At 47.5% G+C, this 16,172-nt stretch overlaps 1 protein-coding gene across 1 annotated transcript; it reads right to left on the bottom strand.

Annotated features, from left to right (window-relative positions):
- Window positions 1-1,067: 1,067 nt before the first annotated feature.
- Window positions 1,068-5,589, bottom strand: SFRP2 (secreted frizzled related protein 2). Its single transcript, XM_054203125.1, has 3 exons — window positions 4,963-5,589; window positions 4,224-4,304; window positions 1,068-2,806 (listed from the first exon to the last, which is right to left on the bottom strand). The coding sequence occupies exons 1-3, from the start codon at window positions 5,453-5,455 to the stop codon at window positions 2,502-2,504; spliced, it is 879 nt and encodes a 292-aa protein (XP_054059100.1). The 5' UTR covers window positions 5,456-5,589; the 3' UTR covers window positions 1,068-2,501.
- Between the last annotated feature and the right edge of the window lie 10,583 nt (window positions 5,590-16,172).

Here is a 16,172-nt window from a genome sequence, read left to right as displayed (position 1 = left end):
TGAATGTCTGCCAGTCTACTTTATTCTTTTTCTCCTGAATTTGTCCTGACAGGAACAGGATTTTGCTGGGGTAGCAGTGTTTATTTTGTGATGGAGGAAGGGGAATGTTTTGGGTTTTTTTTAAGACAGGATGATGTTGGTCATAGGTAATGTGTCTTCATGCATCTAAGTGATTTGGGAAAAATCTGTTCTGTATTCTTGGCCTTAGTATGACCCCAGAGTGAGTAACTTGTGACCTGTCTGTCCTCATCAGCATCAGTCCTGCTGCCTTCTAGAACAGCCCAATTAAGATGATTTTATGGTTGCTGTAGGAGGACTTAGTATCGGTAAGGCAGGCTGAGTGGAGCAGTCCTGGCTGTTCATTTTTGGTCCGCAGAAACTGCGCTGCAACGACTGGCTCTTCGGAGTGTTTTCCTCCACCAGGCAGCGCAAGCCCATTTCCTGCAGGCTCATCTTCAGCCTCTCTTTATCTGTGAGCTCGTTACTCTAAAAACAAGGCTGTTCAGGGACAACGATTACATTATATGCTGAGTGAGATGGATAGAGCAATGTGACATCTGGATGCTGATGGCTCTGTGAGATGATGGACATAGTGCTGGTATTAAAATAATTATACCATAGCACGAAAAGACTCAAATATGTTTCCCGGGAAGCCAGGTCCATTCAGAAGAAAAGTTTTAATGACATTAAAGAGCCAGTTTGGAATGGGGCTTTTTCTTTGATTATTCTTTTCATTATTACTATTATTATCGTTATTTTTTATTATTTTGAGGATATTTGTGAGGACTGATCTTTTTTTGCTTACTCAGAGCCTGACTGTTCTTGTGAGTTCATTAAGACTTTGGGAGAGGGTAGACAATTCTTTTTTCTAGGACAAATTTAACATGTTGGATCTTTAGAATTTATCTTTTTATCCTGATGGTGAAAAAAAATCACACTAAATTTATGATATTAATATGATTTTTATTTTTACTTAAAAAAATATTCTAGGTTGGATTTGCATTCTGTCTGTGAATGGTTAGCGTAAAACCTTGTCCTTGGGAATATTGGATTGCTCATCCTCTCAGTAAAGCTAAGAGGAATTTTTTATGTGTGACAGCACTGGGAAGCAAGATTATTTTTCAGGATAAATACAATAAAATTCTAGCACGTAATGCTCTTCATCAGAAAACATTTGTAAGAAAAATGCTGCAAACCATTCCTCTAGTTACACTATTAGGTAGGTTTTATTTTCTTTCTCAGTAAGGATAGTGAGTGTACATACACACAAAACATGCCTTGCTCTACCATTATTCTGAATTGCTAGTTCCAAATGAGACTTTTCTGTCTACTCTTGCACTCCTTAGTACGTCTTTTTCAGCTGTAAGAAATGGATAAATGGATTTGATATTTAAGCAAATGGTCTCACTGCAATTCCACACCAGCAAAAAGCGGAGTCTTCTGAGGAGAGGAGATGAAAATGCAGGCAGTCGAACAAAGGAGCCACAGAAAACTCTTCATCTTGAAGAGCTCAACAGACACATATTAAAATGAGTTGACTGAACCTCAGTCCCATGTCTTGTGGGTTCATCTTTGGGGAAGTGAGGTCCAGTACATTTTTTCTGATGGCAGCACTAGAGGCTTCCTCGTACTACTCTACTGGCCACCTGGGGTGGAAGGTCAAGTTTTGCTTTGCCGTGACCAAGCCCAGCTGGACAACTTTCTCCCAAAACAGATTAAAGTAAATACAGACTGAGACAATGGGTAAACTATGATGTAAAGTTTATATACAAGAATATAACATTTATCTGGAGTATTTACAAGGTTAATTAAAGCAATATTTTACAACTCTTTCAGGTTAACCACTAGGTATATTACAGTTAGGCTATAGATGGTTTAATTTGCAAAATAATAAGAAAAAAAGTTGCATTCAGATCAACCAGCTCCAAAACTTGTTCATGTTTTCTGCAAGAGAAGGGCTCAGACTTGTGGAAAATAAAATGTGAGAATGGTTAATATACTCTTACTGGTGCCTATGTACCACATGCAAGAGTCGTAACATGACTTTTATAGTGTTAATATAGATGGCGAGCCATTTCACCTCAGTGAAAGAGTCGTACCCACTGTGACAGGCCAGTCGCATGCGTGGCTGTCTTTCTCTGCATCTCCTACTTTTGCACAACAAACATGCACGTATACAGAGAAGCAGCAATATAAATGAACCAGCATTACCAAAATGAAGAGGGAAAAACCTCAGACCAAAGTCACGTTTGCAACCATAAAAAAAAAAAAAAAAGCTTTAAGCGAGATACTTTAATACTTCCAAAAATAGTCATGATTTTTTTTTTATTACATTTTAACCTATGTACAAAAATGGAGGGCTCCCTCCCCTCTTGGAGAGCGGTCACCGTGTCTCGTGCCCGTGGCATCTCGAGGCTCAGAGGGGCCGAAGCAAGAAGGTGCAGGAGGCCCGGAGAGCTCGGGACAGAGGTGGCTGCTGGAGGCGGCCAGAGTCGAAGCCACTAACACTGCAGTTTGCGGATGCTGCGGGAGAACCGCTTGAAAGCCCGCTGCCCTTTCTGCCACCGCTTCAGTGAGGTGATCACCAGTTCCCCAGCTTGCTTTTGCCCCATCACCAAGTAGGGGACGTTGATGTCATTCATCTCATCGCAGGTACACTGGAGGCCACCTTTGAGCCAGAGCACGATCTTCCTCAGATCCCTTTCCGTCAGCCCATTCAGCTTGTAGATGGTCTTGCTCTTTGTTTCGGGGGTGATCTTGGTATCCCCATTGATGTAGGCAATCTCCTTCACTTTTATCTTCAAGGCTAATAGAGCGAGGGGAGGGGGAAGTGGGATGAGGGAGAGAGGGAGAGAGATTGAGAGGTTTTTTCCCATTAGTGCACATAAAGAGGACCTGGGGAGGGAGGTGCTCTATTGCTAATTAAACTGTCAGGGCTGACAGAAGAGGCAGCAGGTGGCTCCATTTCTAAAGCCACAAAGGGCATGCAAGTCATTCCAGTTTGAATCAACCTTAGGGTTGAGGTTTTGGGGGTTTCTTTTCTCCTCTTCCCCCTCCCCCTCTTTTCCCTTCCTTTCTAAATTAATATTTTCTCTGGCTTTTCTCCTTGTTTGCAAACAGAGGGAGGGCAGGTTTGCTACATTAAGCTGCGCTCCCGTTTTTGCTGGGAGAAGACAGTCTTCCTGAAACTAGAGCATGAAGGGGAGGCGGAGAGGCGAGTACCTAGACCTAATCTGAAACATGATCTCTGCTGCGGCTGAAAACTTCTAAACTTAATTTATTAGGCTGGAGAGGATTTTAGGCAAACCTGTAAGGAAACGATATTTCACATGCATTGTTTTTTTGAAAGAATAGATCCCGTGGAGGGCAAATTGGTCCAACAGCTGCATTCGATTTGGTAAAATAACTAGGAGGGGGGATACAGGGCTCTGTAAGAATCTGTGGGGCATGTTTAGCTTTAGGAGGATTTATCCGAGTGCAATTTGCCAGGCCAAAGCTATTGGTTGTTTTAACATTTATGTCCCACAGTCACGGTTTCAGGTTTTGTGCAGTGGATATTTTTTTTTAAAGAAAGACTTTTGAATTGTTGTAGATAGTGATACTACAAATATGTTTTCAGGTATAAACACTGACCTATTATAAAAGGATTCCCCTCCTTATTCCCTTTTTCTCTTGAAATGCTAATGTGTGGATAATGTGCTGTTCAGTTGTCTGTGTCGAAGGGGCTTTCTTGTCCTCTCCTAACCCCAGATCTTCCCATTAAGTTTATATCCCCAATTGTCTGTGCATTACCTTCTCTGTCAAATGATATATAGAGCTTCGTTCTTAATCTGCGGAGAAAGTCTTTCTTACCATACATGAGATTGGTCATGCGGCTCTTTCTCATACGTCTAAGTGAAGCTTTGCTCTACTTCTCCCCAGGCAATAGTCTGGATGAAAGATTCTTTTTTTTTTTTTTCATTTTACTTTCTATTCGACTTGCCAGCAACGTCCACATAAAAGAGCACTACTTCGAAACAGCAAACAGAAAAGGACTGTAAAAAGGGCCACTTCTTATTCTGAGATGGAATTTTGTGTTTCATGACCCAACAGTCAGGCGGGTCCATCTGCAGATAAGACAAAGCCCTGCTTTTATTCCAGCACATCTCTCCCTGACTCCACCGGGACTTTTACCTGATCCTCAACTTTTGAGTTTCAGCCGAGGGGGCTCTGCTTCCACTTACCAAAGTCATTTTTGCAGAGGTTTTCCACAATGTCGTTATCGTCCTCGTTTTTGTTTTTGCAGGCATCGCAGACCTTGGGTGCTGGAAATGCAAGGGACAGTCCCCATCAGGCTCGGGGAGAAGGGAACAGCAGGTGGCGTTGGGAACCCTTCGGGACACGCCGCTTTTCTACCCCTCGATGGAAAGGACTTGCCCTGCGCCTTCACCCCCCGCCTCGCCTCCCTCAGCCCCGGCGCTGCCGAGTACTTTGACGCGCCTTACCTTGCTGCAGACCCGCGGGAGCGGGGGGGCACGGTGTGCTTTTAAGGTCACACCTAAGCCAAAAGTTGGTGGTTTTGTTTTTTGGTTTTGTTTTTTCTTTTAAAGGGGGAAAGAGTAAAGAGGAGGGGGGACACACGACACAAAGCACCCCAACCCCGCGCTTCAGCGGTGATCTTTGCAGAGGGAGGATGTCCCTTTGGCAGCCGCGCCGCTCCAGTCCGGGGTCCCCCACCTTTCCTTTGGGGACGGCGACAGGCCGGTGCCAGTTCCCCGACCGTGCCTGCGGTTTCTCCAGTCCCCCCGGGAAAGCCTCCTTGAGCCTGATCCCCGGCCCCCACCCCAGCCCCCCCCGCGCTGTAACGGGCGGGAGACGCCTCGGGTCCCCAGCTGGGGAGGGACCCCGCTGTCGGGGAGGGGGGGGGGGGTCATCGGGGGGCAGGTGCTGCCGGCCCGGGGGCAGCCCGGCCGTCCCTCTTACCTTCCCTGGTGACCGGGAGGATGTGGTCGCTGCTGGCCAGCGGGATGCAGAGGTCGTTGTCCTTGGGGAAGCGGCTGCAGTCCAGCATGTCGGGCCAGGGGAAGCCGAAGGCGGACATCACCGGGGCGCAGCTCTCCTTCACCTCCTCGCAGAGCGAGTGGCAGGGCTGGATGATCTCGTCCAGGTCGTCGATGCAGACCGGGGCAAAGAGGGAGCAGAGGAACTTCCTGGTGTCGGGGTGGCACTGCTTCTGCACCAGCGGGATCCAGGTGGAGGCCTGCTCCAGCACCTCCTGTACCGTCTCATGCCCCAGCAGGTTGGGCAGCCGCATGCTCTGGTACTCGATGCCCCGGCACAGCAGCATCGGGGCGGGGATGGGCTTGCAGTTGGAGCGCTTGTAGGAGAAGTCGGGCTCCCCGAAGGGGAAGAGCCCGGCGGCCGAGCCCATGCACTGGGACGCCAGCAGGAGCAGGGCGCAGAAGCGGCGCTGCATTTTGGGGCGCGGAGGAGGAAAAAGGGGGGCTGGCGAAAGGCTTCGGGGGGCCGGGGTGGCGGGGCGCGGAGCGGGCGGCTGCCCTCAGCGGCAGGCAGCGTCCCCCAGCCCGGGCTCCTGCCTGCCAGACGGGGACGGAGGGTCTGAGCGAGATGCGGGGGCAAACGGGAGTTTTCTGGATTTTTTTGTATGCAAATGGCAGGGGGAGCGGGGGCTGGGAGGAGCCTGGTGACAGCCATCCAGAAAGGATTGGTCACTACTTTCTCGGTCTGCTTTTGCTCAGGGGGATTGTCTTTTGGCAGGAAATCCTTGCGAGAAACGTTACCGTGCGAGCACGGGGAAGGGGGGAAAAGATCCCCGCGAACAAAGAGCCACGAAAGCCCGAGGAGCTCCTCGGCCGGGCCGGGGGAGAGGGGCCGCTCTCGGGTGGCTGGAGGTGAGCTCTGCCGCTAACACAGCTACTGCCAAGCGGCGGGACCCCCGCTCTCCGCCCCGGCCACCCCCTACTCAACGTTTGGCGCTTCCCCTGCCAGCGGACGCACGATGTGGCCGGGCCGGTTCCCCAAGCAGGGGGCGAGGCTGTCTGTTCCCTCAGCCCCCCGGGGGGTGTCTGGCACCTCCGCCCCCTCCCCGCGATGCCGGCAGGGCTCGGCCCGGCGCTGGAGCCGCAGGCAGCGGCTGGGGGCTGCCGGCTCCCCCTGGCCCCCCTCCGGCTTGGCAGCCCCCAGCCGCCGTGGGGCTGCCCTGCGAGGCCCCCCCAGCCCTTCCTGCCCCTGGCTGTCCCCTGCGAGGGGCGGGGGGCTGCGGAGGACCCTGGCCCTACAGCCCCTGGATGGCCTCTGAAGGCCAAAGGGGGTTTTCCCCGGGTGGGAACATCCAAGTTTTTTTGAAATACCGTCACCTGGCACGTTTTTCTGAGGCTGAAAGCGTGGTCCTGGCGCTGCGCAGCATAGACACATCCCTTGCCCTTTGCTCCTGTCTTCACCTAGGAACTCCCTTAAAGAATTATGTTTGTGTTGATTTACCACAAAGGGGAAGACAACAGGAAAGGCACTGGGATCACAACGCAGCTTCAGTGCAATTTGGATATTTCTTGGATTTTTAGTAATATTATTTATGAGATTATTATTGAAAAGAGTAGGCCTGTGCAGTATCATTTTGTGGTAAACCACATTCATTAATCAGCTACTGAATATATCTCCTTATAGAGATGTTTTATGGGAAGCTAGCCTTAGCTGTGATGACTTCTGTAAATTGCAGGATCCCTGTATGTTCAGTATCCAGAGTAGGCTTCCTGGAGGTCTGGGTCACTGCTTGTAGCATAGGAAAGAGATGGGAGCTGCAGCATTGCCCCAGGGAAGGCACGGGGCTGCCGTGCTGGAGTGGCCACAGTGCTGCCTCAGGCGGGCTGTTGTCACACTGAAGCCAGTGCCAGCTCCTTTAGAGGAGATTTCAAGATCCTTTCCAGCAGGCCACGCTGATGGATGTAATCTCCCTGCAGGCTAGTTTATCTGTTACTTAATGTTGTTTCATACCTGGAAAATAAATGTCCTGAATGCCTAATATCACCTGTGGAAAGGGCTTAAAAGTAGTTTATTTCTTACAGCTCCACCTATTCTTGCCATTTAGTATCTGTGTCCAACTCATACCTTTAAACAATAAATCTGCAAACTCTTGGCCTCAGCTGACTTGCATGGCACTGAGCGCCACCGATGACTTATGGTGCCCATTTTCAGCCCATTTTGCCAAGTGCTGGGCATTGACAGAGGCTGTAGCTGTTGCCACTTCCAGGAGATGTTACTTCCAGCTCCCAGTGCTGGTCCCACTGGCCTCTGTCCCCAAACTCCTCTTCAGTGGAAGGGGGACCTACCAGCACGTTTGCTCTTACCCTGAATGGCTGGGCTGTTCATCAGGTCTTTGTAAAATCGACAAGCTTGTGGTTTGTTTTTCTCCCTCCTTTTTTCACTGCTTCTCATTTTTTGGAGTGACTGACATCCCTTCAGGTGGATCTCAGCATGATCAGAAGACAATTTGCCTGCTCCATAAATTCCCGGTAGCCCCGTACACCGCTTTCCACAGACCCAGCCTGCTGGGCTGTGTGGAAGCAAGGACCCAAATCTGAACAGACTAGAGATAGTAACCATTTTCTGTGGTGGAGGATGAGACATTTACGACAGAAATCTGCTCATTTTTTTCACCAGAAATGTTTGCTTGTTTGTTTCCAGCCCACAGGAAATAAGGAGGAAAAACACACTGTTTTTCCTGGATTAAGCTTTGATTTTAAACGAGGCTTTATGAGACCTTACTATTTCCATTTTTAATCACCCCTGGTGAACTCATTTGCTATAAATTTGAAACAATCTGAGATCATGTAAACAAAACCAGCCCAAGCCCGCAGCCCCGAGCCATCATGACTGCCCTCACTCTGATCCCTTGGCACGGGAAAGGGCTGGAGTGGGAGACTGCCATTGGTGCTCCTCGCTGCAAACTCGGGTACGCTCTCCTGGACTGCAAACCAGAATGCCGGGCCCATACACCGACGTGGGGTGATGTGTGAGCTGCGTGGAGCGGCTGCTGCGGGCGGAAAACCTGCTGCATTCGCAGCAGGGTCTGGATGATTTTCATGCTAAGTGCTCAAAATCTACGTCCTGGTTTGAGCAAGGCAGGATTAAGTTCTTTTTCAGTAATTTTACTTTTCAGTAAGGTCTCTTCTAATGCTAGGGAAAACTGCACTTTTAGAAGACTCTTGTGTCTGAATTTGTGAAAATATTTACTTTATAGCCAGCTATGGGATGTGGGTTTCAAGGTCTCAGTGTTTTCGATCTCACCAGGTGCAGGGATGAGGAGGAGCGAGACCCAGGCACTTGACCCAGGCTGGCCAACAGGATTATTTCATACCATGAACGTCACATTCAATATAAATTGGAAAGTTTGCTGAGGAGTTTCTCCTCTTCTATGATGGCGGCGATCCTGAGAACTTCTTGCCCTGGTGCTGGACCTCTGAGCCCTTTCCAAAGCTGCAGCACTCGCAGTGTCCGACATTTGCTGTCCACTGCTGGGAGTGCACAGCTTCCTGCTCATAGAATTGGATGAGTATAACCCTTGTATATTTTATATTGGTATCAGGATCAATATTGGTTCTTTAGTATTATTATTGTTAATTATTTAGTCTTATTCTATTAAATCTGTTTATATTTCAACCCTCGGGTTTCCTTGTTTTTCCCCATTCCCCTTCCCGGGTGGGGAGGGGTCATCAGGTGAGAGAATAATTGTCTAAACGACAATAAATTGTTGGGCGTTCCTCACACCGTAACAGTCTAGCAAAGCCTAAGCAGCTTTGGGTGTCTGTGCCAGTGTGTTCAAGGGGTAATGGGGGTAGAGGAGGAGACACTTGTGGGGCTGTCTCTGTGGGGGATGTTGGGGGTCCCTGCGGTCTTGGGTGGCTGCTGCGGGTGGGGAGACCTTGCAGCCTTGCCTTCCTGGGACAGCCCTGCTTCACTTGCATCGCCTTTCGGGAGGGATGGGGCTGTCTCTGAAAGGCCGGTCTGGGCAGCCCTTGGGGAGCTGGGTTGTGTGTCGGGATGCCCTTCCCGGGTTGTGGTTGCATTCCCAGGCTGTCAGGGCAAACGTCACCCGGCCCGGGAACAGGGAAGGCACCTGCAGGGGAGAGCCCACTTGCCATGAAGCTTGCAGCTGGCAGGTAAGGGCACTGAGACCACTCTAGGAAAAGTGGGGGGCTGGACAGTTTGGGCACCCTACCAGATAAACCCCTGAGTGACCTGGTCCAACCTGGGGGGAGGAGCCGAGCAGGACAACGCTCTTAAAATACAATGATATTTTAAGGTACGTTTTTATTGTTTTAAAGGGAACATAGGCTTTTCAGCTCCCGTAAATTCATCAAGTGGCATGGACGGTTAAGCTGCTTTAAACCCCTGAAAGCAGCATAAGCATTTAAGCCACCTTAGATGCTTAAAGCAATATAAGCTGTTAAAATGCCTTTAATCCTTAAGTGCTTAAATCACTTTAAATCTTGGGAGTTAGGTGAGAGAATGAGCTGCCTGGGAAAAAAAAAGACCCCAACCCCAGCCCTCCCCCACCAGGTAAGTGTTACCCGATGGATGGTGTTGAAAATGAATGAACTGTTGGGAAAATGACTCAAAGTCCTTGGTGCCTGCAGGGCATTAAGAGTAGCATTATGTTCTAAAGAGTGTGCCTGGTCTGTGCCATCTGTGTTAAAACCATGGTGCAACTTCCTCTTGCTCTCAAGCCTTGGTGTGAACTCGGATCTTCTGTACCTTTTCCTGGCCAGTCCTGAAAGCCGAGAAGTGGAAAAGGGAAAATACATTGACACTTGCCTGTCTGCTAAAGAGCAGGCAAGACTTGCTTCAACACAGGCAGCAATAAATACTGCCATTTTGTTAATTTGTCTGTTGCGTATTTTCACAAATCCACTGCCTTGAGATAATTTAATCCCTTACCTGGCTGTGTACTGTATGTGGAGGCCTCTTTGCACCCCACCCTCCCCAGACCCTATGACCCATTGAGGTGCTTTGCTGATGTGATGAGCTTGAGGTGAAACCCACCATCACTGGTGGCTTCCCCAGCCTGAGACCCATATTCCTTTGTCACCGACCTGCAGGCAGCATCATGCTTTTCGGTTGCAGAGTCATGGGATAACTGTGGATGGAAGGGACCTCAGGAGACCATCTTGTCCAACCCATGCTCCAAGTTCAGAGTTCTTGCAAGTTCTGGGTGGCTTGCAGCCTTACCCAGCTGAGCCCTTACTGGGGCTCCTGCAGGATTACCCAGGACCTGGGAGGCTCGATTCAAGGCTTTGTTGCAACCTCCCTCCCCTTCCTGGAGAAAACTCTGAGCTTTCAGCCCCTGGGCAGCCTACAGGTTGGTTTCCCACTGTGGAAGATGGGAAGACCAGGATGGGTTATCTGCCACACCGAGAGAAGTGATTTGTGAAGGGAGGCATGCACGCATGGAGGGTAGCCAAGCCTTGCCCAGCACGAAGCACCCACCTTTCCCAAGTGACTAGATGGTGCTTTCACCCCTGAAGGGGGTCCAGCCCCACTGGCCGCTCCCTGGTGGGAGTAGCCAGGCCAAGCACATTAGGGATATGCTGACCTCAGGGGCTCTGTAAGCATAAACTTGGGGCTTGAGGAATTACCCTTTGGTTAGTACTATTGTAGAAGAATGAGAAAGCTCTGGCTTCTTAGCTCATTCTCTTCAGCCCATAAAATGGCAGTGGTCAGGACAAACCTGGCTTTCTCCCCACAATGGAAAAAATCTGATGAAAATGTCTGCTTACCTTTAAAAACAGGCTCCAGCATCATACTACCAAAATATTATTACTATTTGAATCTTGCAATTGCATTTGATAGGAAAAAAATAGGATTGCACAGGTTTTGACGTGAGGCAGCTCAGCAACAGATCCCTCTTGACTCTGTTTCGGTGGCTGATAAGGTGGAATTTAACATTTTCCAGATCTGGGACTGGGCAGAGGTCTTGTTTTCTGTTACCACAACATTTAAAAGCTCCGTTGTCAAAGACTGCATGTGCTGTAGATATATCTTCCTCCCCCCTCCCTATTCTGAAAGGAATCCTAAAAAAAATCATTTATCCTTTTTTTTTTTCTTTTTTTTTTTTTTTTTTTTGCTGTCCATTTACAACACTCCCTGAAACGCAGCAGCAACCGCCTGGTGTCAGCGAGTGTCTCCTGCTCGCAGGGTGCTGAGCCTGTGCCCGAGCGGCGCAGTGTGCCGCTGCTCAGGGGGAAAAAAAATCATCTTTGGGCTATGGAAGAAGAACCTCTTGGTGGCGCTTGTGCACACCATGTCGGTTTTTTAATTTGCTCTGGGACAGCGTGTGTCGATCTTCCAACGAGCCGTTTCTGCTGGCTGCCGTTGTTCTCCCGAAACGCACGTTTAGGGACCGAAACTCTAGACCACCTTTAATCAGGGTTTGATGTCACGAAGGGGAAAGATCAAACTGGGGATGATTACTTTCAAATGGAAACAAAACCAAGTCACAAGGAGTTTTCTAGTTGTTTTTTTTTTTTTTGGTTGTTTTTATTTTAGTGGTCATTCCCTCAATAGTTTCCCTGCATTTAGTATCTTTAAGTTTTCAGGCAAGTTTTTCCAATTTGGAATGTTTTCCGTAGGAACATGATTAAATATTATTACAAGCCTCTGTTTTTTAATGTTGCATTGTACTTTCCTTATATTGAATGGTAAATACAAGTACTTGGATGCTGTATTATACACACACACACACGTATATGTATATAAATCTAGATTTATTTGCATGCTAGAGCTTTAGCAAGTTATGATCCTTCAAATTTATCTGACATACATCTATATCTGGCTACAGTTTTTGTCATGGTGAGCATTTTTGCTCATGCAGAATGTCTGTTTGCGATTACCGCTCCCTTTATTATCTACTTAATCTAACTGCTGGATGACAATTAAAGATAGCAGAGACCATGCCCTAGAGGACTCCAGTTGCACAGTACCTGTGTATTTTATTTAAAAAGCTATAACATAATATATCTTTCCTTTCTCCCCCCCAGCTGTTATTTGCAGCCTGGTAGTAGCTAGCACCTTGAGCAGAGAGCGGGGCCCCGCTACGGGAGCCATACAGGGTGCCTGTGCCAAGGGTTTTGGGCTCTGGGTAGGACACGGATGATGCAGAAGGGAAGAAAGGAGAAATGCTGCCTCTGCCTGGGAAGGGCAGTGCAGGGCAGGAATACTGCCATCGTTGGCCACAGCGAGTTTTGCGGTTGTTGGTGGTCCTGAGGGGTCTAGCTCCAAATTTTACTCTCCAAATCAGGACTTGGGCAGGCTTCAGCCGTCTGCATTCAAGGTCACTGTAGTACTGATGAGTGATGAAAGCCATGGACGTGTGGTTGAGCTTTGGCATAGGTCTACATGCTATGGGGTCATGCGTGATGGCGTGGGCAAAAAATAGCCGCCTCTCTGCTGCTGTGGTGCTTAAGGGGGAAAATGACTATAACGTGTGTGAGAGAGAGGTGGGTATAGAAACTAATTTTCAGAGCTGATTGCTGCTTTTAGGGGAATAATGGTCAGGTTTGTAGGTAGATGATAGCAAGTCTAATGGCCTCAAGGTTTGGACACATGTTACTTGTTGAGAGAAATTATTTTTAAGAAACAATTTGTAGTAAAACATTTTTTAAAAAGTAAAATCAAGAGAACCTGTTGCCCAAAGCTATGCTATTTAAAACTTTATTAAACCTGATTTAAAATAAAGCAATGAAACAATCAGATCAATCTGACATCATGATCAAATCAACAAATTAGTCTCTGTATTGGATTGGAGTTAAATTACAAAGTGATGTAAATAATCAAACTAGTAGGCACATAATCAGTAATTAAAATATATTTGCAGACTATAAAGTTGGTATTGCCAAATATTAAAAAAATCCAGATGTTTGAGGCCAGTTCTGAAGAAGCTGACCCAGAAGTAGTTTGGGTGACATGGCTTACGATGGTATGACATCTGCAGTTTTCAGGAAGTTCAGAAATTACTGAAAAAAGCAGCGAGAACAGTCACTTAACATGTATTCATCAGCAAGGAATGTATTCAAACTCTTGGTCATCATCTCCCCTTTTTTCCTTCCTCTACTATTCTCCTGCTTTCAAACTAGAAATTTACAGTTTTACCTTCCTGAACTTGACACACAAAAGTATACTTGGTGAGCCTCGTAAAGAAACCCCTGTCTGAAATACATTTCAAACATGGTCTTCTTCCCCACGTGTACTTTTTCTTTCTCAGTACATGCAAATGCTTGCAAGTAACATAGGCAGAGGTAAGTTTTAGAACCACCTGGTACATTTATTTATTACTTTGACTTTTTACATAGCTTTACTTATTATTGTGTCTATTCTTTTCAGTATTCTCAGCTCTCCGTTGTCTGTGTGACTAAACCAGCTCAGCCTCCCTCTTCCCAAACACAGATTTCCTCACCACATTTTTCCGACCCAAGGCTTGGTTCTATTGAGTTTCAACCCTACCTTGTAGTGCTTGGTCTAGGAGTTAACAGGCCACTTGGGTCAGAGTGCCAGGGCTCAGCACTCTGCTAGCCATGATGACTCTGCCCAAACAATTTGTGGGCTGAACCCTGGCCCATTGTGGCTGAGCAGGAGCTGGGAAGGGGTGCGGGTAAGGCAGCGTAACAGCACGCTGAGGAAGGCTGCAATGCCTTGCTTTGCACCAGTTTGACTTCTCTGTCTGCAGAAAAAGAGACTGCTGTCCCACCGCAAAGCTCATCGTGGCTTTGCGGAGGTAGAAATCCTGCTCCTGACCAAAAGGGGCACTTCTCTGGGAGTTAGCGGGGCTGTTCACGCAGGGCATTTATACTGCAGTAAGGGAGGTGCGATGTAGATATCAGGAAAAAGGATTGTTGTGCTTTTCTGCTACTTCATTATCTTAATTTCCTTCTTGAGAGATTGTGATGTGCTAGAGCAGCAGCTTTGCTAGACAGAAAGCTTGCTTACCAGTTCTGTTGTGGACCTTTATTCAGATACTTTTGGGTGTTTTTCATGTGGTATGAAGGTGCTGCAGGCTGAAACTTGACAGTGAATTAAACCCAGACAACGGATCTGACCTTGGGATCTAAGCCATTGGTGCTTGGTTTTCTGGTCTGGATGAAACTCTGCTAGTTTTGAGGGAATTGAGTGTCTTGCAACCCGTGTTCCCAACTGATACGCAGCTGGCTTGATTGACCCCCCCCAGGGAAAATTCAGATTCATGTTTGGAAAAGAGGACGAGAATGTAATTCTCTAGTGTACTTGGATAATATTTTTTTCCTATAAGGTTTCAGGGCAAACAAGGTTTGTATAGTCCCTGTAAGTAAAGTTTTAGCAGAGAGTGTGTTAGGGTCAGAATTAATATTTTTATCTGTGAGTAAATGGTGAAATGATGTTATTTTGAGTAGTGCTATAAACATTGAAAATAAAGGTACTGTGGTTTACAGACGTGTATCCTTTGCTACTTAATAACGTATAGAGTTACATGTTTGGATCTTGAAAGCGTTCACACCGAGAAAGATGAACAAACCTGGTTCGGCACAAGTTGTATTGAAAATAATGCTTCAAATATCAGAATAAACCCATAAGAACAGTAATATTAGGTAAGATCAGAGTTTGCCATTAACCCTGTCACCTGTGTTTTGTTCTTTTTACCTTTCTTTCCCTAAGGGCAGTAGGCCTCTGTGGACATTTGGGTTTCACCCGGTGCTGTGTTTCACAGTCAGCCAGCATGTGCCCTTAATAAGAGCGGCTAATTCTGGGGTCAGGTCATTAGCCAGCATGAGAGTTAGAGCATCTTACATGGTCAAGTGTACAAACAGCTACTGTTCCCTCCTCCCAGCTCTGAGCTTTTGTGCACACTGAGAACCAATGTATACTCTCAGCAGCTTTCTGACAGAAGTGACTTGGTGGTTGGGATAGCCCCAGATCCACAGAGAGCATTCCTAGGCCATCAGCCTTCCCCACCCCAGGGAAAGACTGGGCACGTGTTGTCCCCCTGGGTGGTGAAGGTGTCCTGCATGGTCCTTTGCCTGATGGGAAGCTTGCAGGTGCAATCTACTGTGCTCCAAGTGCACATCCCCTCCTAATTTTTTCCAGTGACAGGGTCAGTGACCTCACCCTGCCGTTATATCATCTAATCATCCATCTTAACAGGGATGCTTCTCTTCTGTCTAGTTCAAAAAGGACCTCTTGACAGTTGCCAGGGAACTTTCATCCCTTCCCCAGTGGCTCCCTCCCTGTGCGATTCAGGATTCCTGCCTCTGCTTTGTGTCACCGGCCATGGGTGGTTTACAACACTGTTAACCTGCCCTTTTACTATAGGAATATAATCTTTCCGCCGTGGCTACTAAAATCCAGAGTGATGTGGTCAAAATGGAAAAAATGAGGAGAGGAACCTTAGAGGAATTCAGGCCCTGGTGAGGGGTGGCATCGGTTAATGTCAGCCTTGGCTCCTGTACTCGCACCAAGTGTGCTGTGGCACTGGAGATGGCCTGGTTGCGGTTCCCCTGAGATGTAGTTAGCCCATGAAGTGACTGGAAAGATGTGAGGAATGGGTGATATCTGCGTACCTGGGCCTGTGACTGCAGTTCCTGCGTGCAGAAGTGCCAGTCTCTGCCCAGATTTGGGGATTAAGGCATAGCTCTACATGGGGGACAGGAAGAGTCCAATTCACGTAGAAAATGGCTTTTGTTCTTTGGCCGTACACCGTTCTCCATATCTATGGTGGACATTTGCCCTGAGTTCCTGAGGAGGGCTGTTGCATTACATCTGTGTTGCCTGGTGTAATTGTAGTTGTAGCAGTTATTTTAATATCCTTACTCATGCTCTGGGTGGGACTGGCAAGACTGAAAGGAATCTGCCTAGCTCTTCTGACTGCAAAGGGAAAATAATCGGCCCTTAAAAAGTAATCTCATCGGATACGATCATCTGTGCTTTTGAACTGTTTTGACAACAAATTTCCCCCCTTTACTATCTACCAGAGTTCCAGATGCAACTAAACTCACTCCTTCTCACTAAAAACCAGAGCAGCTCTGCAGCACATATTTCACTAAGGGGAAGGCAGGGAATAGGTAAAAAAAAACCCAAAACCTAATAGAAATAAATATGTATTATGGTGTTCAAAGCATTCTTTTTTTCCCTTGAAGTATTTCTTAGACCAA

Source organism: Rissa tridactyla, chromosome 5, assembly GCF_028500815.1.
Source record: "Rissa tridactyla isolate bRisTri1 chromosome 5, bRisTri1.patW.cur.20221130, whole genome shotgun sequence".
NCBI classification, from domain to species: domain Eukaryota; kingdom Metazoa; phylum Chordata; class Aves; order Charadriiformes; family Laridae; genus Rissa; species Rissa tridactyla.
This window is presented reverse-complemented; position numbering and strand designations above follow the sequence as displayed.